At 40.7% G+C, this 24,196-nt stretch overlaps 1 protein-coding gene across 3 annotated transcripts in view; it reads left to right on the top strand.

Annotated features, from left to right (window-relative positions):
- The window catches only part of TRPC3 (transient receptor potential cation channel subfamily C member 3), a 78,680-nt gene that overhangs the window by 5,383 nt on the left and 49,101 nt on the right, over positions 1-24,196 (top strand). For all 3 annotated transcript variants that reach the window (XM_029235861.1, XM_029235860.1, XM_029235862.1), the window contains exons 2-3: positions 14,308-15,079; positions 23,342-23,530. In XM_029235861.1, the coding sequence (XP_029091694.1) occupies positions 14,308-15,079; positions 23,342-23,530 (961 nt within the window). The remainder of the gene's footprint in view (positions 1-14,307; positions 15,080-23,341; positions 23,531-24,196) is intronic.

The raw sequence follows: 24,196 nt of genomic DNA, 5'->3' as shown, positions 1-24,196 counted from the left end.
CATATGGTATTATTACCATGCCATATTCATAATACAGTATTGGAAACATGATTATGTTTTTTTAAAACCACTTACCTGTGATGATAGGCTGACACACATCTTCTCCAATTGAAAGAAAGAGAGAGAGAGAAGCATACTATGTGGTAATGTAATTCTTTGAAAGCAAAGTTATAAAACAGTAAGAAAACTAACATTATTGCTATTATTAAATATATTTAAAGTATATTATTTAATTATTTAAACATTATAATTAAATGTCACTCACCTTATGCCTATGTAATGATAGACTAGTATCTACATATATCTTAGGCATTAATGACATACCTAAATTTTTCTTAGTTTTTTCCATATTTCCAGGCTACAGAGTTTGCCTGTGAGTTTTTTCAAATTGTCACAAATCTCCAAAACTTTTTCCAATATACTTGTTAAAAGAATATGTGTACAAATGGACTTGCACAGTTCAAACCCGTGTTGTTCAAGGGTCAACTGTATATGTATATCAAATCATCATGTTATATACCATAATTATATTCAATTTTTATTTTGAAAGTTATATAAAATAAAGCCACAGAGTGATTAGAAGATTTAAAAAAATAATAGAGCTTCTGATGCTCAACTTTGTGTGATAGGGGATCTGAAGATGAGTACACAATGCCTCGTAACCCAAGTTGTCTACTTGGATGTTAGTTTCTGTGGTATTGGCCTGTGAAAATGTTCCAGTCTAGGTTTAGCTTGGCCGTGGGATGGAGAGCAGTGCTGTGCACGTTGGCTTGTGTTTCAGACTGGAAGTAGCACTTCCCTTCCACCGCTGGAGTGGAAGTCAGAGATTTGCCAAGTCACTGTTGAATCTCCAGGGGTAGGAATTTGGACTTTAAGGACTGAAGTCAAACTAGCATTATTAAGGAAGAGGCAGGTTTCTCCATAGTTATAATTTTCAAGAATAGTGCAGCACGGTATTAGACTTGAGACCTTTAATAATCTGAAACTTTGAATTATATTTTTAGTTTATCCTGTAGAGTAGTAATTTCACTATGTACAATAGAGAGTTGTCATTTTTGTTGGTTTGTTGTAAATTATTTTATATAGTTTCAAAATAATGCAAGAATATAGTTTTAAAACTTAATACTAAAAAATGTGGCTTATAAGAACAACAGCAAACCCATGGCAGTTCCCTGATTTTCTCCTTTTTTCTGCTTGTCCCCTCCATTTCATTCCACTTAAAACTCCTTCGGGTATAGCTATCTTGTTATTCATGTTTTTAGATGTCATCAGTATTCTCAGGCAACAATTTTCACTCACTTATACCTTTTATTCTCCCCCATCCTCCATCACATGGTTTGGTACAATTTGTGGTTAATATCTTACTTAAAGTCTTCATTATTATGATCATGTAACTATTATTCACTGCTGAGTCAAGTAGTATAGTATGATTGCATTTCTTTTCTTTTATAATTAGTTGTTTTTCATGGAGTAAATATGTGTTCCATCTTGTTCTTGCCTCTTTAGCAAAACCTTTTACAGTCTCTTACTGTGTGTGTTTTCCTGAAGACATCCCTTCCAAAACCCTCTGACTTCCTTTGTTTGTGGTTTTTAATTTTTTTTTTCTTCAGGAAGCTTTTAGAATGATCTCATCATTAGTGTTGTTCTGAAATGTCTAGATGATAAGCCTTGATATGGGTCTTTTTTTTCATTCAGTGAACTGGATACTTGGTAAACCCTTTCAGTATTTGGAGATTATGCCCTTTGGCTCTGGGAGGTTTTCTTGTATTATTTCTTTTATAATTTCCTACCTGTTATTTTCATATTTATTCTTTCTTTCGGGAAACCTATTATTTGGACTTTGGATCTCCTGGGATGACCCCCTAGTTTTTGTATCTCTTCTATTCTGTTTTCCAGTGATTGTCTTTTCTGTTCTTTCTGAGATATTTCCTCGGCTATATTTCCCAACTCTTTCACTGAATTTTTTTCCATTTTATCTATTATATTTTTAATCTCTAAGAGCTCTTTTTGTCTTATGAGTATTCCTTTGTTATAGCATTCTTTCTTATTTCAGAGATGCAGTATCTTTTTTTTTTTTTTTAATGTCACAAGGGAGTAGGGGTTGGGAGATAATAAACCTGACTGCTAGTATTCTGGAACTGGCCAGGGTTCCCCCCATTCTTAGTCCCTACCCTCCCCTGGGCCTGGTATCCCCCCATTTAGAGAATCTCTGTTTCTATTTCTCCAGAGATTTCGTATCCTATATTTCTTATAGGGATGTGGGAGGGTTGTCACTTGATCATATCAGTTGGAGGTTAGCAATCTAGGGGGAGGGTTACTACACACCACTTACACAAAATTTCAGCTGATTCCTCCATTTTAGGCTCCTGCCTTGTCTCTGCTTTCTGAGATTTCTTTTGCCCTTAGTTTCCAAGTCTTTTCCGGTATTGGGTGGATCAGCTTATTTTTTGTTACAGGCACTCTGGTTAGACCCTCCTTCTCTCTGTTAAATCATTCACCATTCTTCCAACTTATCTCCTTTTCATATATTGTGGAGTGCAGTTACAAATACTTCTGGTTTCATGGAAGATGAAATTTGTGTTCTTTGTTTTCTGTGTTGTTTAGGGGGTAATTTTTGAGAGGTGAAGGGGTGAGAAAGGCCTTTATTCCATCATCTTGAAACCAAACATGCTTACAATTGTGTTTTAGATATTCATTTAAGCCCAGATGAAGACAGTATTATTAACAGAACCAAGGTTGCAGAAGGAAGACTATTCTTAATTATGACTGATCTTATTAGGCAAATGAAGTAGATAGTAATAGGTACAGTGTGATTTGAGGATCATCTGAAGTCCCCCAACTAAAATCATCTTAGAATCACACTTCCTAAATTTAACTGATGTAGAATATGATGAAGAATAGAATGTTTGAGTTGAAAAGGATTTCATCTAGTCCAGTTGAGAAACTGAAGCTGAAGGTTGACATTGAATTCACAGCAGCCCCAGGCCTTGTGAAATCTCCAGTTTCCTTTGACTGTAATGTTTACACTGTGGCCGAGTTTAGGTTAAGCATTTCTCTCTTCCTCAAAGAGATTTTAGATGCACTTACTCCTAGGAGGAGCAACACAGGAAACTAATAATTAGTATTAACTCATTTATGAGATTCAATTAATTCATCATTTCAATTTGACTACTGATGGCAGATCAACTTGAGAAAGTTTTAAACTAAGTAGGAGGATTAAGAATTGGGCGGGGTGGGGGGGGGGCTTCCCTGGTGGCGCAGTGGTTAAGAGTCCGCCTGCCGATGCAGGGGACATGGGTTCGTGCCCCGGTCCGGGAAGATCCCACATGCTGCGGAGCGGCTGGGCCCATGAGCCATGGCCACTGAGCCTGCATGTCCGGAGCCTGTGCTCCGCAACTGGAGAGGCCACAACAGTGAGAGGACCACGTACCGAAAAAAAAAAAAAAAAAAACAAGAATGGGGGGGGGGGGGGGGGGTGGAGATAAGAATATCTCAAGGAACAATTGACCCCTGCCAAATATCATTTATGGTTTTCTCTTAATATCAAAGAGGTAAATGGATCCTGGACAACATCTGAAGAGTAAGTTAGAACTTTAGGAATTTTTCATTACTGTGCTAGGATAGCAAATGTCTGTCTGTTCATGTTTTCTCCTTATAAAACTTCACAGGAAATGTAATGGGAGGAAGACAACTGTTTTTGCAGAGCTCTCTGCTCTCCATAGGAAGGAATACTTTCAACTTCCTGGCTCAGGATTGATATAGCCCCCTTCAGGCAATCAACACTACGTAGTTATCAGTCTGACAGGGGAGCCAGAAGAGTGGCCTGTTCAGGTTGTACACAGAGGAATCTGGCCCCAGATAGAAGGTCTGGAGTTGGGAGCTATGGGTGCCAAATTCACACTTGTGCATAAGGGGCTCAGCAGTGACTTTATGAGAATAATTAGGATTGTTATAGCATTTTGTCTTTAATTTAGTATCTAGGTCAGGGGTATTTGTCTACACTTATCTAGTCAGAAAATTTCCCCTATTCAAAAGAAAACTCCCCTCTTTTTTTTGCACTATTCAAATAATAGGTGACTATATGAATTTGGCCCTAGACCTTTTTTTAAAAATGAGATTTAAATGTCCACAAGTGCATGACGTGTTAAGGAAAGAGCATGACATCACTAAATATTTTACACCAGTTTTGCATTTCTAAATACATTTTGTCAAATAGGACTGGTGCATATGGATTCTCTGTTGAAAAATAGGTTGCAGGGTGATGAGATGGGAACAAGAATCTAAAAACCTCAGGCTTTTGACTTCAGATATGGATGACAATGATAGAAAACCAGATCCTTTTGCTTTTAATAACATTAGAAGTTAATATATATCTAATTGATAGCGACTAATATGTTTAAATAGCCGAATAGGAACTTCTCTTGGGTCAGTAGAGGTTTTTGATTTTACTATTGAGTTCATTTTATCTCAAGTTCTTGATCAATTATAGACTGAATTTGTACTTCATTTCTAATTTCATTGTCACTAATCTTCCTGAAATAATAAAAATTAGTTTTAGAAAGTACTGAATTTAATAAATGAGTTTGTTTTTGAAGATAAGCTTAATTATTAACTATAAAAGCTTATTAATTCTAAGACGTATCCTCCATTTGCCCTCAGATTATCCTGACAAAATGTAACTTTATGTAAGATCAAAATCACAAGCTGTAAGATTCGTCAGTTATTTTGTGCTGTAACTAAGAATAGAATGTGATTAAGCAGAAATCTGTTTTGAAAGAAGAATGATTGTTTACATTACTTTAATTCCTGATAATTAATTTATATTAATGTATTCATGACATTCTTTTTTATAGAAGAATTACTCCAAATTCCCCTCCACCACTACTTCCACACATTATTTTATGTGACCAAGGGTATGCTTGAATCTGAAGGGGAAAAGTGTCTGTTCCCTAGGTCTTCAGTCTTAACGCTTTAAGCACACACACATCTGTGCCTCCAAGAGATAGATATTGATCAGCCACGTACTAACAGCCAGGCATATAGAGATATAGACAGACAGTCTCTGCTCTTAAGTATGTTACAGTATTATTGAGGAGACTGGCATGAAAGCAGTTAATCACAAAACAATAATAAGTCAGCTCAATGGAGTTACACACAAAATGCATTTCTTGGAAACAGAAACATCTAAGTTCTAGAAGGCATTTACCTAAACGCTTTTCTGGGCACATACGTTTCAGAAGCATCACCAAGAACTCATGCAGGCAGTGGTTAGGGGTCCTCACCTCTGCTCCCAGTGGACTTTTAGAGGGAACAACACACTCTTAAAAGCTTTTTTGCTTTTCTGGTCTTAGCTGCTAAAGGGTCTCCAGAACTTTCCTGAGAGGGATGCCGGGGAACGCGATGAAGAGCAGAGACAGGAGCTTCCCTCCAACAACAGCTTCTTGTCTCCGACTGAGTCATTAGGGCATATATCAAAATTAGCAGATGTCTAATAGATTTATGAAAATGATGCATGGAGAATTCTGAATGTAACACTGGCCAACAGAAACTCTCAGGAAATTAATTACTGTGGAGATCCAAATCCCTCCCCAGACTTAGAAGTTCTGGAATCTCTACATTCTAACCGTTTTCTGGGGTGGGACTCTTTAGGCATGAAAGTGACGCGTTCCTGTTTCTGAAGCGGAGTGCCTCGTCTTGCTGCTTTGGCCGCGGTCGTGACAGCGTGTTGTCGGACTGTGCGTGGTGATGGTAGAGGCAGGCTCAGCAGCAGGTGGTATGGAAAGCGGCGCTACCCAGAGCGCTGTCCCCGCTACACCAGACAGTCGGACTGATTGGGCTGCCTCTCTCTAGCCTGGCACGCTGGTGCCCGTCGGGGCTCCTCAAGCTCAGGGTGCCCCGCCACTCTCCTGCTTCCCCTCCACAAACACACATATGAGAGATTTTTCAAAACGTGACACTATCGAGGCTGTCAGATGCCCTCTCCTCATTCCGAGCACACTCACACGTAGGCATAGTGTGTAGCTGTCAGATATCTCCAGAGGCGACCACACTGACTGACAGGTGCCTGCTTCCCTGGGGGACTGTGGGGTTTGTCTCTTTTTTGACTTTTCATCTCTGACTTTCTTGTCCTCCGTCAGGTGCCAGCTGCTTCCCACCTTCATTACCGCTTCCGATTATCACCATCCCTAATACGGTAGCTAACACGGTGGTGGCTCTCGAACACGTTCTCCCCCTCCTCTGTGCCTTTCTCACTACTTATCTTCCGCGGCTCCTCCTGCTTTGCTTGCCCTTCACAGAAGGACGGACCGGATCCTAGCCGGTGGGCACATGTGCCTCCTTCGGTGTGGTGAACTGATCAGTCAAAGCAATTTGACTGTTATTCTTACCGCTTTGGTTCACATTGTTGGTGGTGTTTACTTTGCTTGGTGGCTGGCTGGCTTGCTAGATAGATTGAGTAGCTGCTGAATTCTTCACCTCACTTCAATAAAAGATTTGAGGGGACTTCTTTAATAATGTCCGTTTGTTGCTGAGTGCTAAGGAGCTTGTGATTCAACCCGAAGAGCCATTTTAGAATGGCTCATTTAGCCACTTTTTATAGAACCAAAGTATTCCAATACATAAGCTCAGCCTATATTTTAATAGTGCTATTTTGATTTGCAACTTGTTATTCATTTTTCTTGTTCCCTAGAGACAGCATGGTAAAGTAGAGAGACTCTAGGAGAGAACCTCTGAGCTCCCATTTTCTAATTCTCTTCCTTTCAGTGACCTTAAGGACGTTAACATTCTGACTGAGTCACTTTATCTGTAGAATTAGCATCAATTGACAAGTATTTTTGAACATATACTGCACTATATTAGGCACTATAGAGGTGGCTAAGAAGTATGAAAAATAAGATAGGAAGCATGGGGCATTTATTCTCAACCAGATTTAGGGGACATGAATATCATAGGAGACAATAATCAAGGAGACAGAATCAAGGAGAGGGGAAAAAAAGTGTATAGATCTATGGGCAGACTAGCAATATTGCAAAAGGTCAGGCTGAAGTGGTCAGGAATGGTTTCAGAAAGGCTCAGAAGACAACATTTCAGAATGAACGGAACCTTGCAGGTCTTCTAGTTATTACCGTGTGAAGCCTTACCCTCTGTTTCCAGAGGTGTAATGTAAACTGGGCCACAGAAGGTAGGAAGGATTTGAATTGGCAGAGGGCAAGAATAAGAGTATGCCCAGGGATAGAAACAAAAGGAACATGCCAGAGGCAGGTGTAGCAGGAACAAGAAACCAGAACAACTTGTATGGGCAGCATGTAGCTCTCATAACAGGCCTTTCCCCTGAGCCTCCTACCTGCTGACTAGTGGGGAGAAAAGTTGACCAAATGTTCAATCTGTGGTTTAAATTAGTTTTTAAACTTCTGTTTTGTTTTTTGCTTGCTAAACAGACATTCATTCTCATTCAGCAAGTGAATTAAGCAATCAGTAAATTAAGCAATTAAGTTAATTAAGCAATTATGTGGGTTACTAAGAAGGGAATCCTTGACCTGCATTATCGCAGGGATCTAGTCAACTAGAACAGTGTCTCCCTGTGCTGCGAGCCGGTGTCTAAGGGACCTTTGCTTACTGATTCCTCTCTGCAATCTCCATAAGGGGTTGGAGTCTCTTTCTGGTCTGCATGTCCACCCCCAGTTCAGGGCACTCTGGAGGGATGCTGTGAGGCCAATTTCACTGATCTTAGTTTGATAATATAAAGTAAGTTTCCTTTTTAAGAAATACTGTCTCACTTGGATAAAATTGCTCAGGCTCTTGGAAAGCTGCTGGTTCCCCTGCTCTTCTCTGTAGCATTTGGGCATTGGGGGAGGGGAGCTTACGTGTCCCCTGGAGGGAGGAAAGGGTGCTATTCTCTGACTCTTCTGGTCTCTGGGCAGTCTTCATTGTCTGCTGGGTGCTGCTTGTCAGTGGCAGTAACTTGATCTTGGCTGACGTGACTTTGTCACCCAGATGTGTTCGCTGGCATATGTGGTTTCAGCTCAGCTCCTGGGGGCTACAAAGCTGGGTGCCTGCAACATCCTCTATCCAGCTCATAGCTGGTCATCCTTAGTCTGGGTGCAGGCTCCCTGGCTCTCATTGCAGGGTCCACACTACATGGAAGCTGAGGGCGGCTTGAGAAAGCCCAGACCATTCCCTACTTAACCAGGCAGGACTGTTCCAGATCTCCAAATCAAACAAGCAGGGCAAGAATCCCCCTACCCTCAGTGGTTCCTCACCTTACTAAATCCACATCTTGACTTTTACTTCCTTTCTGCTATTTCTTTCTTCTCCCAGGACAGTAAGCACCATTGCTTTGGTGTCAAAAGTGGGAGAATTATCTTGTCTGTGTGACAAGAGCACTCAGCGATCAGGTTCTTTTGGAATTAATTAGAGAAATAAAGGAACTAAGCAAATTATTCCTCAAGACAATTTCCCTTTTCCCAAATTCTGCTTACAAAACCCCATTTTTCTTGCAAAAAAAAAAAAAAAAACACACACACACTAAAAATTACCTTGATCTCTCTATGTGCACTCCTCCTCTAAAATTTATCTTATTTCCCCCTAAACTCATGCAACTCTATACTGCATCCCTCCCACACCCCAAGGCTGAAGCAAGATGTCCCCGAGTTAACCAGGGTCAAGATCTGGTATTTGGAAAGGCAAAATTGAAAAGCACCTTGCTAATTTTTCAAAAAAATATCCTTGATGGTATAGGATATTTTATACCTGTACCCTTTACAGTACAGAAATAAGCAGAATAATATGTTTATAAGACAGTGAAGAATGAATCTGAAGTGCAGGGAGGAGAAGGTTGGTTAGGGATGCGGGGGCAGGCTGTCAGCATCCCTGAAAATCAGCTGGAGGACCTAGTTTGTTTTGGTTTTGGTTTTGGTTTGGTTTTAAGAGAAGTGTGGGGCCTCCCTGGTGGCGCAGTGGTTGAGAGTCTGCCTGCCAATGCAGGGGACACGGGTTCGTGCCCCGGTCCGGGAGGATCCCACATGCCACGGAGCGGCTGGGCCCGTGAGCCGTGGCCGCTGAGCCTGCGCGTCCGGAGCCTGTGCTCTGCAACGGGAGAGGCCACAATAGTGAGAGGCCCACGTACCACAAAAAAAAAAAAAAAAAAAAAGAGAAGTGTGATAGTAAAAGCCGACTTTAAGAAGTGCAAGCTGCTGGGGATGTCTGTGGGGATACAAAGAGGAAATCAGGAGCAGCACGAAGTGCCAGGAAGCATAGGAGTCAGACAGACCCTAGGCTGAATCCCAGTTCTGCATTTTACTCTGTGTATTACCTTGGGCAATTTCCTTTGAGCTCAGTTTTCTTATTTATGAAACAGAAAATAATACCTGCTTCCTAGCAATGTTACAAGAATTAAATATGAGAGCGCATGAGAAACAGACACATATACCAGGAACTCAGTAAAGTTTCGTTGCCTTCCCTTGTGCCATCTCTGCCGGAAAGCTGTTCTAGTGATGCAGCCACGACGAGGTAAAGATCTGGAGGATAGCGTTGGCAATGAGAATTGGAAGAAAAGGTCAGGTACAGGAAACATTCCAAAGGAGAAGCTTCAGAACTTTGTGACTGACAGGATCAAGACAGTGAGTCACAGATGACCTTGAAATTGCTAAGCCTGAATAACTAGCCTGAGATGCAAATGTTAGGAGGGGAGCCGGTTTAAGGGAGAACGTGAGTTGGGGCATTTTAGAGTGACCAGAGGACAGATAGTTGTACATGCGGGAGCTGAAGCCAAGTGAGAGGATAGGGCCCAGGAAGAGATTTGAATACTCAGTTGAATAGATATTTATTGAGTATCTACTCCCTGTTGGGCATTGGGTAATGACAAATAAAGCATGACCTTACCATCCAGGAGTGTGGTCAGGGGTGGCCTATATGAGGGGGTATTTATTAATACTCTGTTTTTCAGAAAAGAATTTAGATAACCAAAAAATAGGTTTAAGACACATGGAACACAGGATAACTGATTTAAAATCTATGTCAGAAATGATTTAGGAGAAGGGGAAAGACTGTGCCAGAAACCTGGGTTAGGATACTGATGGTAATTGAGCATTTTTAGATCTAAGCTAAATTCCTGGGTACCCTGGGCCACAAAAAAAGACAAGGGTGTACAGTTCATATTATTAGATCAAGGGAAGCAAACTCATCTGGAGAGACAGGCTTCTTGATACACAATTCTAGGATGATTTTAGCACTTGAATCCTCATAAAAGGTACAATAGATACTATAATGGAAAACCTCTTTAACCCTTTAAAGGCAGTTTTGAAGGAAACATAGTAACCCTTTAAAAATATCAATCCTTGGTAAAAGAAAGAGCATGACATTAAATGGTCACTGGTAAAGGCATTTTACAGGCTTCTCATTTACTGTGATTCAGGTGAATAGCGTCCTGAAGATCAAATTTTAAGTGGTAATAAAGGGTAGGGAACCTAAGTGAATGTAAGGCTGCTTATCCCTTAGCCTGCACTGCTCAAACATGTTATTCCAACTTTGCTTTTGGCAGGGCCAGTGTGACAAGTGTTTACAGGCCTCTGAGCCTGGGGTCATTGATCCAGGATATCGCCGTTTTTATACTGGAGGTTTCCAGCCTTCAGTGTGTGCGGGAATTGCAAAGGATGCTCATTTAAAATATATATTCCAGGGCCCCACCCCGAGAGTGATTTAGTGCATCTAGAATGGGGCCCAGAAATCTGAATTTTAACAGGTATTCCAAGTGATCTTGAGGCAGGTGGGCCTCAAGTCACACTGTTAGAAGTCAGATGAGTGGATGGCAAAGTTACGAAAACTGAGGAGCATTGCTTATATTTTTGCCTCTGAATAGAATGGAGCAAAGGATTGCCTTTGGGTGCACAAAAATATTTCTCGGGAAGAACTTTTTATTTGCTTAAGTGTTTGGACAAGTACTAGGAATCCAAAGTTTGTTTCATAAAGCATGAAAACATTTTCTTTTGCCTTAAGATGTGTGGTCAGTGTCTTACTCAGCTTGGGCTGTCATGCCTAAGTACCACAGACTGGATGGCTTAAACAACAGAAACATATTTTCTCACAGTTCTGGAAGCCAGAAGTCTGAGGTCATGGTACCAGTATGGTCAGGTTCTGGTGAGTGCTTTCTTCCTGGATTGCAGATGGCTGCCATCTCACTGTGTCCTCACAGGGAGGGGGTGGTGGGAGGGTAGGGAGAGCAAGCTCTCTGTTTTCTCTTACAAGGGCACTGATTCCACCATGAGGGCTCTACACTCATAACCTTATCTAACCCTGATTACCTCCCAAAGACCTCACCTCCACATACCATATTGGAGATTAGGGCTTCAACATATGGATTTGTGGTGGTACAGAGTGCAGTCCATAGCAATCAGATATTACCAGCCATCCATATCAGCCCTGAAGGAGCTTGCATATTGTGCTTGTAGGGCAACTGATTTAGGTCAGTGGTTCTCCAATGCTTTTACCCAAGAGAAGGCCCTGTCCAATGCACCCTTGCAGTGCTGAATGAGTTGACCCACTGGGTGAGGATCTAAAGGTAAGAAAATGTCTGGCAAAATGATTTTAGTGTTAGCATTACTAAGGTTAGGCATCCTCTCCCATTCACCCTCACTCTTTCCTTATTTCTCATGCCAGAGGAGATGCATTGCCAAGACCAGCCAAGATTGAGGCCATGCTAATGCATTGTGGATGAACTGATTGTGACTCATACCATTTTATCAGTCCAGATTAATGAAGCTTATCTTAATACTGTAAGGAAAGTTAAAAAAGAAAAAAAAAGACACTTCTTATGTGGATTCACCATGAAGACAAGTAGCACTAAGTCAGTACTTTTATTTTGAAATAGCAGTATAACTTGTTCTAACTGAAAAATCTTACTTCACACTTAACTCAGTGTTAGAATCTTTTAAAGACAAAATCAAAATGGCTCATGTCACTTGTGTTGTATAGTACTAAAACCCCACATTTCAGCTCAAATACACAAAACGTAGGTATAGGTTCCAAAAGAAGAAGAGATACTAAGAAAAAAAACTTTAAAATACTAAGAAATGCAAAGAAAAAATTTATGAAAGAATCATTTTCTGGTATTTTCAGATCACTCTCTTTTGGGAGAAAAGGTAGGGTTTTTATGAGTTATTTTCTTTGTAGGTAGCAATCATTAGATAAAAAGCCCTATTCCATTAAGATGTGACACTTGAATAATGAGTTTATTTCCCCAAAGATAACCCGTCTGAGATAGACGGGAATTCTGCAGACTTACATATTCTGCATATATATTCTGTAGTCATAAATAATGTCAATATATTATCAATGGTAAGCACAAAATTCATCATTTATACAATATGGAAGTTCTAGCCATTTGAAGAGTACCGGTTTGTAGCTTAATAGTAATATTTAATCTAATGAAGTCAGTACTACTAATGTAATAAGTATGTCAATTTATTACAATGACAGTATTTTTAAGATTTTTAAAAAGACCCTTGTCATAGAGTTTGATCTTGAAACAAAGGTCTCTTCTATGCAGTTCAGTGAATGCTATTTCCCAGTTCTTGTCCACCTAAAAAATCATCATTCTACAAAGATACACACACACAACACAAAAAAACACACACAAAACACACGCCCCCAGCCAGCCTTGCACCTCCTTGTTTCCCACACACACACCACACACTTTACACACCTCACTCCGCACACTATCCTACACACCACACCTACTAATAATAGTCAAACATATGGCATTTATTTAGCTTCAGAAAGATTATAGTGTAATGGTTATGTATAATGTAGTATGTACCTATATTTAAAAAAATTTGTCAACTAAGGGATTAAGATTTTTTAAAATTTAAACAAATTTTATTTTTAATAAAAATATTCAAACTATGGTTAAAACTATTCAAAATGTGTAAAAGCTGTAAGTGAAAAGTAAGAATCTCCCTTCCCTTGTGCTCCTCAGTTCCACTCCCCAGAGCCCCAGGTATAAATACAATGAAAGGCTTCTTGTATTGCTTTCTAGAAATTCCTACACATAGATACATGTGTGTGTACATATGTGTATATATAAGTATATTCATATAAATGTGTGTGTATATATAAATACTATATTTAATTTTTTAAAGTTGATCACCTGACACTAGTTGAGCCATTAGAATGGGGGGTCAGTCACAGCACCCTCTGCCCTTGGACAAGTTTACAAGCTTGTCGGGGGACTTCTTTGGTTTCCTTACCTCTGTAGGTTTGCCTGGCCACACTTCCTTGGTCTCTATCTGGGAAACCTCTGCCAGTGGCTTTGGTGCTCCTTTCTTAATTTGGGGCCCAAGGAGCTGAGAACTGAGTGGACACTGCTACCCGCCTCTGAGTTCACCTGCTAGAGATGCTCCCTAATGCCCACCTCCAGGCCCCCCACGGAGGACAGTGCCTCTCTAGTTAGTTTTCAACCCCTGACTATGTGAATGCTATTTTGTCAATGGTCGTTGCTTTATTCATAAAGTAATACTAGTGATTTTTAAACCATAAATCATACCATATCCTTTTAGTTCAAAGAGGTAACTATATAATATTGGTAATTAAACAACTCATTACAAAGACAGTTATTTTCAAAAAAATAAATCTAGATTGATATTCTCATTTTATAATTGCTAAATCTTGTCTGTGTTATTGAAAAAAATGAATCTTGTAAGTTTTTTGGAGGGGTGGGGGAATGGAGTGGGATACCCTTAAGAGAAAATAAAATAGCAAATCTAAGATCCTGAAAAATAATACTTGGCCTAAATACTGGGCTTTGTGTGTGTCAATGATTTTATTTAGTTAAAAATATGCAGTGACTTGAGAGGATTGTTCTGGCCTAATTCTTGAAAATTTTAATTTCTTTAGCCTTCAAGCCTAGTGCTTTGGTGCCAGGTACCTGCTCGCCCCTATTTTCAAGGCTCTTAAGAGCAGTAGTAAGGTTATTTCCACAAGGTATGATGAGTCCCATCTTTGCCAGGGTCGCAAGGGAGACGCAGGGTGTCTGGAAATCGTTTATATTATTATTCCTTGTGAATGTCATTTTCTACGGAACAGGAACTCTTGTTCTGAAGGGCTTCCAACCCCTCTCTGGGTTCTAGCACCCCGTGTTAGGTACAGGTGTAAATTTCAGGCGGGTGTCAGCAACGGACCTGTCTGTCCTCGGGCCACAGATGTGCGCGGTGGCTGCTGTGTACTCCAGAAATGGCCCGACATCTGGGAGGAAGCAATATGCCCTAATATTATACATCTGGGTTTTTTTTTCTTCTTCTTGCTGTTGCTGATTAGGTCAATGGAGGAAAGCCCTTCCCTGAGGCGCAAGACAGTGATGCGCGAGAAGGGCCGGCGCCAGGCTGTCCGGGGCCCGGCCTTCATGTTCAACGATCGGGGCACCAGCCTCACAGCCGAGGAGGAGCGCTTCCTCGACGCCGCCGAGTACGGCAACATCCCTGTGGTGCGCAAGATGCTGGAGGAGTCCAGGACGCTGAACGTCAACTGCGTGGACTACATGGGCCAGAACGCGCTGCAGCTGGCGGTGGGCAATGAGCACCTGGAGGTGACTGAGCTGCTGCTCAAGAAGGAGAACCTGGCGCGCATCGGCGACGCCCTGCTGCTCGCCATCAGCAAGGGCTACGTGCGCATCGTGGAGGCCATCCTCAACCACCCGGGTTTCGCGGCCAGCAAGCGCCTCACCCTGAGCCCCTGTGAGCAGGAGCTGCAGGACGACGACTTTTACGCCTACGACGAGGACGGCACGCGCTTCTCCCCCGACATCACCCCCATCATCCTGGCGGCGCACTGCCAGAAGTACGAGGTGGTGCACATGCTGCTGATGAAGGGCGCCAGGATCGAGCGGCCGCACGACTATTTCTGCAAGTGCGGGGACTGCACGGAGAAGCAGAGGCACGACTCCTTCAGCCACTCGCGCTCGAGGATCAATGCCTACAAAGGGCTGGCCAGCCCAGCGTATCTGTCCTTGTCCAGCGAGGACCCCGTGCTCACCGCCCTGGAGCTCAGCAACGAGCTGGCCAAGCTGGCCAACATAGAGAAGGAGTTCAAGGTAAGCTGTGCGCTCCACCCCGGCTGCCCTGCGCGCTCTTCCGCTTCCAGGCTGCCACCAGGCGCCTTCCGTAGTTTGCTCCCGAATCAGTCTCGCCCAGCGGATTTAAAACCACGAGGAACTGGGAGCGTCGTTCAGAAACGACCTGATGATTTTCCTTTCTCACCACGGAGCTGTGATAAATTCGCTCTGAGGATGGGTATATACTAGATCAGAGAGCTGTAATTACGGTGCTGCTCTGTGTTCTGGATAAGCGTTAAGTAGTACACAAGACTTCTCTTTTGTTGAAGGAGGGATGTGGTGTGATCGTCTCCCTTCCAAATTCTTCCTCTTTTGTAGTTGATTGTATGGTGGCACCCAATATAGAAAATATAGAAATAGTATTCGTTTTGCATGCACTGTTTATTGGCCCAAACATTTGTATATCACTTTTTTTAAAAATTTATTTTATTTAAATTTATTTTATTTTTGGCTGCATTGGGTCTTTGTTGGCATGCGTGGGCTTTTCTCTAGTTGTGGCAAGCGGGGGCTACTCTTCGCTGTGGTGTGCGGGCTTCTCATTGCGGTGGCTTCTCTTGTTGCGGAGCACGGGCTCTAGGCACACGGGCTCCAGTAGTTGTGGCACACGGGCTTAATTGCTTCGCGGCATGGGGGATCTTCCCGGACCAGGGCTCGAACCCGTGCCCCCTGCATTGGCAGGCGGATTCTTAACCACTGCGCCACCAGGAAAGCCCTTTGTATATCTCTTTAGACTGAAAGTCAAAAGGCTAATATAAAATTTAAATGAATGACTAAAGTCATTTTATTTGTGACAAAAACGGCTGTACCTGAAATCCACAAGTGAAATCCACAGTATTCAAAATGGTGAGCCATAGACATGAGGTCAACCCAGAAATAATGACAGCAGATTGATTTGCTTTAATAGAATTTTTGTTTTTTTAATGAGTGAACTTTTTTTCTGGACATCAGCTCCAGTCAAGCAGAATTACTTATTTTTGTAAAATCTATGCATTAACAATTTAATTGTTACAGTCTGCCGTGCATTTTGGATGGTTCTGCCTATTAAATCTGGGGCAAAAGGAGATTTCGTAGATCGGGTCCAAGTCAGACTGTTTTTCAGCAGGTTCTTGCCTCCCGTTATCCACCTAAGAGGATGATTCTAGGCATAGATTCTTTGAATTATTTTCTGTAATTTAGTGTTGTGGTATCAGATCACAGAAAAAGTGATGATTCTGCTTTTCAGATATTATTGCAGTTTTTCACACTTAGGTGTGAGCTACACAAATGTGACTAGCAATATAATTCAAGGTAAGTAGTTGAAAGAAAATGGTAGGAAAGTTTTGTGGGGGGGGGGTTTTCTCTTTTGTATGCGCCAAATTCCCTCTACATCCATCAACACACATCTTGTCCTTCTGGAGATCAGACCTTAGTATAATTTTATTTGTTATTCCATTGCATTCTTTTCTAATATAAAAGCTACACGTATTTATTGTAAAAATTTTGGAAAATGTGGGAAAATAAAAAGAAGAAAATAAATATCACTGATATCTACTCCCGTTGAAAAGATTCATTATGTGGTATTTGAAAAGATTTATTTCCTTGTACCTAAAATGATTTATTTTTTGACAGAACTCATGTAGAGCAAATTTAAAACTTCAAATTCTGTTTGAAGAGAATAGAAAAGCATTCAAAGTCTAAATGTCACTTTATTTCAACAAAGTAATAAAAAGTATAATTCTACATTTGTTAATTCACTATTCCAAGTGTCACTCAAACCTTGTTTTTAAGCGTTTTGCTTGATATATACTGAAAGTCTGTAGAAGAGGTTCTACAAAAGGGAATGTTCTAGATTATGTTTTTTGTTTTTTATTAGATATTTATTGGAGTATAATTGCTTCACAATACTTTGTTAGTTTCTGTTGCACAACAAAGCAAATCAGCCATATGCATACACATGTCCCCATGTCCCCTCCCTCTTGAGCCTTCCTCCCATCCTCCCTATCCCACCCCTCTAGGTCATCGCAAAACACCAAGCCGATCTCCCTATGCTATGCTGCTGCTTCCCACCAGCCAACTATTTTACATTCGGTAGTGTATATATGTCAGTGCCACTCTCACTTCGCCCCAGCTTCGCCCTCCTACCCCATGTCATCAAGTCCATTCTCTATGTCTACCTCTTTATTCCTGCCCTGCAACTAGGTTCATCAGTACCGCTTTTTTTGTTTTTTTTTTTTAGATTCCATATATATGCATTAGCATACGGTATTTGTTTTTCTCTTTCTGACTTACTTCACTCTGTATGACAGACTCTAGGTCCGTCCACCTTACTACAAATGACCCAGTTTCGTTCCTTTTTATGGCTGAGTAATATTCCATTGTATATATGTGCCACATCTTCTTTATCCATGCATCTGTCGATGGACATTTAGGTTGGTTCCATGTCTATTGTAAATAGTGCTGCAGTGAACATTGTGGTACATGTCTCTTTTTGAATTACGGTTTTCTCAGGGTATATGCCCAGTCGTGGGATTGCTGGGTCATATGGTAGTTCTATTTTTAGTTTTTTAAGGAACCTCCCTACTGTTTTCCATAGTGGTTGTATCAATTCACATTCCCACCAACAGTGTAGGAGGGTTCCCTTTTTACCACACCCTTTCCAGCATTTATTTTTTCTAGATTTTTTGATAATGGCCATTCTGACCAGTGTGAGGTGATACTACATTGTAGTTTTGATTTGCATTTCTCTAATAATTAGTGATGTTGAGCATGTTTTCATGTGTCTCTTGGACATCTGTATGTCTTCCTTGGTGAAATGTCTATGTAGGTCTTCTGCCTTTTTTTTTTTTTTTTTTAAAGAAGATGTTGGGGGTAGGAGTTTAGTAACTTATTTATTATCTATTTTTGCTGTGTTGGGTCTTCGTTTCTGTGCGAGGGCTTTCTCTAGTTGTCGGAAGCGGGGGCCACTCTTCATCGCGGTGCACAGGCCTCTCACTATCGCGACCTCTCTTGTTGCGGAGCACAGGCTCCAGACGCGCAGGCTCAGTAGCTGTGGCTCATGGGCCTAGTTGCTCCTCTGCATGTGGGATCCTCCCAGACCAGGGCTCGAACCCATGTCCCCTGCATTAGCAGGCGGATTCTCAACCACTGCGCCACCAGGGAAGCCCTCTTCTGCCCATTTTTTAACTGGATTGTTTGGTTTTTTTTTTTATATTGAGCTCCATGAGCTGTTTGTATATTTTGGAGATTAATCCTTTGTCTGTTGTTTCATTTGCAAATATTTTCTCTCATTCTGAGGGTTGTCCTTTTGTCTTGTTTATGGTTTCCTTTGCTGTGCAAAAGCTTTTAAGTTTCATTAGGCCCCATTTGTTTATTTTCGTTTTTATTTCTGTTACTCTAGGAGGTGGATCAAAAAAGATCTTGCTGTGGTTTATGTCAAAGAGTGTTTTTCCTGTTTTCCGCTAAAAGTTTTATAGTGTCTGGTCTTACATTTAAGTCTTTAATCCATTTGGAGTTTATTTTTGTGTATGGTGTTAGGGAGTGTTCTAATTTCATTCTTTTACATGTAGCTGTCCAGTTTTCTCAGCACCACTTATTGAAGAGGCTCTCTTTCCTCCATGTATGTTCTTGCCTCTTTTGTTGTAAATTAGGTGCCCATATGTGCGTGGGTTTATCTGTGGGCTTTCTATCCTGTACCATTGATATATATTTCTGTTTCTGTGCCAGTACCATACTGTCTTGATTACTGTAGCTTTGTGGTTAGATTATGTTTTAATAATTTCCGAAAGATGGTGATGTATGCAATTCTGTCCAGAGAAGTAGTCTCAGTGAAGCAATGTTAAGAAAATTTATTCATAGTTTTCCCCTTGAAGCCAGCTAAACCCATATTGGTAATACTTGGAATCTCCTTTACCCTGACATAAAGAGTCACCTTTGATAACCTTTCAAAGGTGGGAAACTATTATAAGTGAAGAGGCAAAAAGAGGAGAAAACACAGCTGAGTTTAAGAAGGCATCCATAAAGCTGCCAAATATCTAAGGGTACGCAAAAATCATCTAAATCTCACACTTCCTTTTTCTGAATTATATGGAAAGCAGTTGTGTAGCATAACCATCTCTGAGCCAAAATACAGACACTTCTTTGGAAGTTACAGTCTCTGAGGACTACAGGTCTCTCTCCCCTGACTAAATGTTCCTTTTCTTTCCCATTCTCACTACTCCTTGTTATTCTTTTCTTATCTGCCTTCCTTTCACCTCTTTGCCTTCTCATCCCACATTCATGTCCACCTGTCAGGGCTTTCGACAGACAGAGAAAATAGTGCTTTCACAGCACTGACCCAGAGACTCGGAGCTCTGAAAGGGCAGGAAGTGAAGCTTATTTCTGTGGCAGGGTCACTTAATTTGCCCTATTCTATGGTGTTCACTATATTCTTTCCATAGAGGCTTTGAGCTCAAAGTACTGGCCTTGAAATGGAAAAAAAAAAAAAAAGACAACATGTTCCCTAGTGAAAAACACTTGATTTTTTTTTCCGTTTCAGACACATATGACTATTTTATCTTATCAATGGCCTGTAAGATCCAGTATCTCATCCCTCAAACTGCCATCACTTAGATGCTTCACGGAAGGTTCTCAGCCACCGTGCAGTTTTCAAAGTTCCTTTAAGAGTGCGGGAGGCATGGTGCCGAAAACATGTGAAGGTCATTGCCCCAAGGGTTGAACATTCTAGGATATAGATATAGATAGATTAATGGAGGACAGCTTGGTGACAGGTTATTAAAGAAGTATTTTCGATGTGCAAATGCTATCTGAAGCTATTTTGAGAAACAGAATATTGGACAGGATGGATTCCTTGTCTAATCCTTTAAATGTCAGTGGCAAGGAAGCTGGTCATTTATTAAGCTGAAATTTACTAATTTCCTAATTCTGAATCAATGATGCACTTTTTTCGCAAAAAAAAAAAAAAAAAGCCATTTGTTTTCTCCATGCCTCAAGTTTCCCCTCTTTAAAGCAGAAAAACAATTTCAACTTATATCACAGTAGGACTGTAAGGAAGAGGAAAATGAATGTAATCCAAAAGCAAGATAGCATTTTATAGCAGGAAAATACTCTAGGAATCATCTGACTATACACACCTCTCATTCTACAAATGATAAAACAAAGACTGTAGCCAAGGTCCCATCTGCTAAGCCTAGATTTGGGTGCCTTGAGTCCCAGTCCTAGCTATTCTATGTAACATGCTGTACCTGGTAACACTGAAGCAGTTCTATAGTATACAATTATATAGTGATGTGTACCAAGCACACTCAAAGCGTTTAATCCTCATAGTAGCAATATTAGATAGGCTTATTCTCATCAGAGAGGCCAAGTAACTTCTATAAGATCACACAGTGGTAGAAGCAGTAAGTGGTAGAAGCAGTGTTTGAACCTAGGAAGTCTGGTTTCAGATTTATCCTTTTAATCACTACACTATCCTGCCTCTTTTATTATTAGGGAAAGGATCTGACAGTACCACGCCTGCTTAGAGTTGAATTTCAATTTTCCTGTTAAAGATAAAAAGGGATTAGAATGATGATTAAAGCATACACATTAAAAACCTGCTGAAACCTGTAGACAGGTTGTGATGACGCGCGAGCTTCGTTGTTCTTCCTCTGGCTTGAGCAGTTCTTCCAGGTTTTGAGTTCCTGCTCTGTAAAGTGGGCTGCAGATCCATCTGGTAACTTTGTGGAAGGCCATGGTAATGGAAAAGCGGCACAGTGAAGATGATCAAGCAAAACTAAATTAAGACAGCATCATTAGAAAATTCAGAGCAGATAAACGGTCTGAGTTGTGAAGCAACATGAGACAGGACCTCATGGCGGAGCGGACAGAGTCAGCTCATGATGCAGTTCAGACTTCAGATAGCTCCTTTTGCAGCTGAGGAAAGGCCATCTTTAGTGGTGCTCTCCATCTTTCCCTGAGAGCTCTGCATATATTGGCAAATGGTGTCCCACAACCCCAGTAGAAGAAATCGCTATTACCTCCAGCTCTGATTATTTTCTGTACTTGGATAGCAGACTTCTTCCAGCAGGAAATGTTTAAATTGTTATGAAAACAGTGTTGTCCTTGCAACTTGGTTACCTGTTTTTTGCTTCTTAACTGATCTTTTAGTGGATATAAAAAGGCCACAAAGCTTTCCTTAAGATTGGATAATTTTACAGATTATAATTTTTAAAAATAATGAGTTATTATTCAGGTATTACTGCAAAATTGGTTCCTATGTCTTCTTCAAGAATAGAAAATAGTCTCTTTTACTTCTGATCAATGGAGGATTGGCCATCCTGTGTTGCACCAAATCTTACAGAACAGTCTGAACTGACGAGTAACATGAGGAAATTTCATCTAAAAAATTGTATTAAAAGGGGAGCTTTATATGGAAACAGACATGGATAACACTTCTTCTGGATGCTATAATAAAATATTTCATTAGTCTTTCAGGAATGGAAGGCAGATGGATATTTAACTGACACTCTGCATAGAAACCAGAGACTGAACATTTTATTAATTTTATCAGTTGCATGGTACCAACTTGAATGGAAACCAAAGATTGAAGTTTTTATCCATTTTATCTGTTCCCTTATGAGGGGAAAAGGATTAACTGCAACTGTTCTTTATCTGGATTTCTGATATCTGAAATGGAAACTATTCTGGTCTGTGTAGCCTTTAAACAGTCTCTCCTCTTCTTGTTTATTTTAGTTGGTGACATGATTTTTGCCCATCAAATCAAGTTAATTAATCATTTAAGGGGAAAAAAATTGAAATTCTTTGTACATCATTTTTAAAGTATGATTTTTGGAAGCCCAGAAATTCTGCTGTGCTAAATGTTACTGAGTTATTAGACATATACAGTATCTCAGGACATGTTGGAATGAGGGATTCTATTTTCCTCAAGTGCACCAAATTAGATTATCATCTGATTAATTTTCTTAATGGGCTAAAATTTTAGTGAAAGCCGTAGAAGTGGAGCTGGGGGTTGCAAAAGTAAGGCCCTTTTCCAAGAGATGGCCATTGACACCTAGACTGGAATCAATGGGCTAGAAATAGAGCTCCATTCAGTAGGTAACAGGGAATGCTGACAGCTGACTTCCTCATACCAGTCCATGGCACTATATAAATATGCTAGTGAAATTAAAGATTCACAGATTATTTTTAGCAAGGTGTTAGTTCCAGTAGCCTGAAAATTTTTCTCTCAGGTATTGATATTCTGCAACCCTTGAGAATTCAGTTACATATAATCAGACATTTCTCTCTCTCTAGAAGCTCTGCAGGACATTATAATGTGCCCTTCAGACAAACAAGAAAAAATACCCTCCATGTTGGTACCTATCCTTCTCTTTGCCTTCACTATGAACCATCATTCTCAAACATAAATGTGTATCAGGAACACCTGGAGAGTGTGTTAACACAGATTGTGAGCCCTCAATGTCAGTTTCTACTCAGGACCCCTGGGGTGGGACCTGAGAATTTACACTTCTAACACATGTCCAGGTGCTACTGAGGCTGCTGGTCTGAGGACTACAATTTGAGAAGCACTGTCTCCAATGAGGCCATGGATAGTAAACCAGACAAGTTATTTTCATACATAGTCAATCTTCTATGCCAAATTGCCACTTAATTTAAAGAACTTTCATCGTAGAAATGGTTTTGTTTGAGCTTTAAGAAAACTGTTGTTCATCTGTACAAGAAAGATTCTTTTGATTCTTTAGTCTTTCAGCATTAGCATTTAGCCAACATCTCTTAATATAAATCAATCACTGACATGCACGCCATTTTCAGAACTGTCTCCTATGGTTGTACAGGTTGTAGAAGGTACTGGCTAAGGAGGTAGGTGGGAGCAAATCCAGCCAGTATCGAACTGAACAAAACTTGCATCCAGGGCTTCCCTGGTGTCACAGTGGTTGAGAGTCTGCCTGCCAATGCAGGGGACACGGGTTCGTGCCCCGGTCTGGGAAGATCCCACATGCCGCGGAGTGGCTAGGCCTGTGAGCCATGGCCGCTGAGCCTGCGCATCCGGAGCCTGTGCTCCGCAATGGGAGAGGCCACAACAGTGAGAGCCCCGCATACCGCCAAAAAAACCCCCAAACAAACAAAAAAATCTTGCATCCACCTGGGGGCTGCAACTTCCTACCCAGAGGTAGGGAGACTTTTTCTAATTCACAAAACCCCTAAACACTTTCCATTGAATTAAAGCACATTCTCTGCATTAAACTCTAAACCTCTTGGTCTTAGAATGACTATCGCAAGCTCTCCATGCAATGCAAAGACTTCGTAGTGGGTGTGCTGGATCTTTGCCGAGACTCGGAAGAGGTAGAAGCCATTCTGAATGGAGATCTGGAATCGGCAGAGCCTCTGGAGATGCACAGGCATAAAGCTTCACTGAGTCGTGTCAAACTTGCCATTAAGTATGAAGTCAAAAAGGTGAGTGGCCTACTTTCATCCAGCTCCATATTAGAATAAACATGTAATATCAACTATGCCATAATCCCAGGAAAGATTTTAAAATAATAGCAATTATAGATGTTATTGATAAGAAGATTTACTTCACTTCATGAAAGAGATTAAATGAAGTATCATGGTAAAGTTGTGAGTCAAGTATCTAGCTCCGATCCTTTCCACTTTTTATCCATTTTTGGACCTTGGATAAGTCATAAAACTTCTTTAAATTTCTTTTTCCTCATATAAAAGGAGAATAATACCTCTTATCTGTCTCAGGGTCTTGGTGGGATTTCAGTGGATTAAGATATGCAAAAGAGCTTTGTAAACTGCTCATTAAAATGCATTTAATGATAATAAAATCTGTTACTTGTAAATATTTTTGTAAGGCACTGTTACTTACATTCGCATGTTAATCTTGCAATAAGCCTTTGTTATTATCCATTTCACCTATAAAATAGGTGTTCGATGATGAGATTTCTATTCTATAAGGAAACCGAGGTTCACCAAGCTTAAATGACGTGCCTAAGATCACACAGCTATGGAATTTTATGCAGTTGCCAAAAAAAAAAAATTATGATTACTTTTTTACTCTGGTTACTGCAGATAGAACAGTTATGTATTATGTGTTTGCTACTTGTATGGGCCTTT

Source organism: Monodon monoceros, unplaced genomic scaffold (genome assembly GCF_005190385.1).
Source record: "Monodon monoceros isolate NGI ecotype Baffin Bay Population unplaced genomic scaffold, NGI_Narwhal_1 Super_Scaffold_20, whole genome shotgun sequence".
NCBI classification, from domain to species: Eukaryota; Metazoa; Chordata; class Mammalia; order Artiodactyla; family Monodontidae; genus Monodon; species Monodon monoceros.
This window is presented reverse-complemented; position numbering and strand designations above follow the sequence as displayed.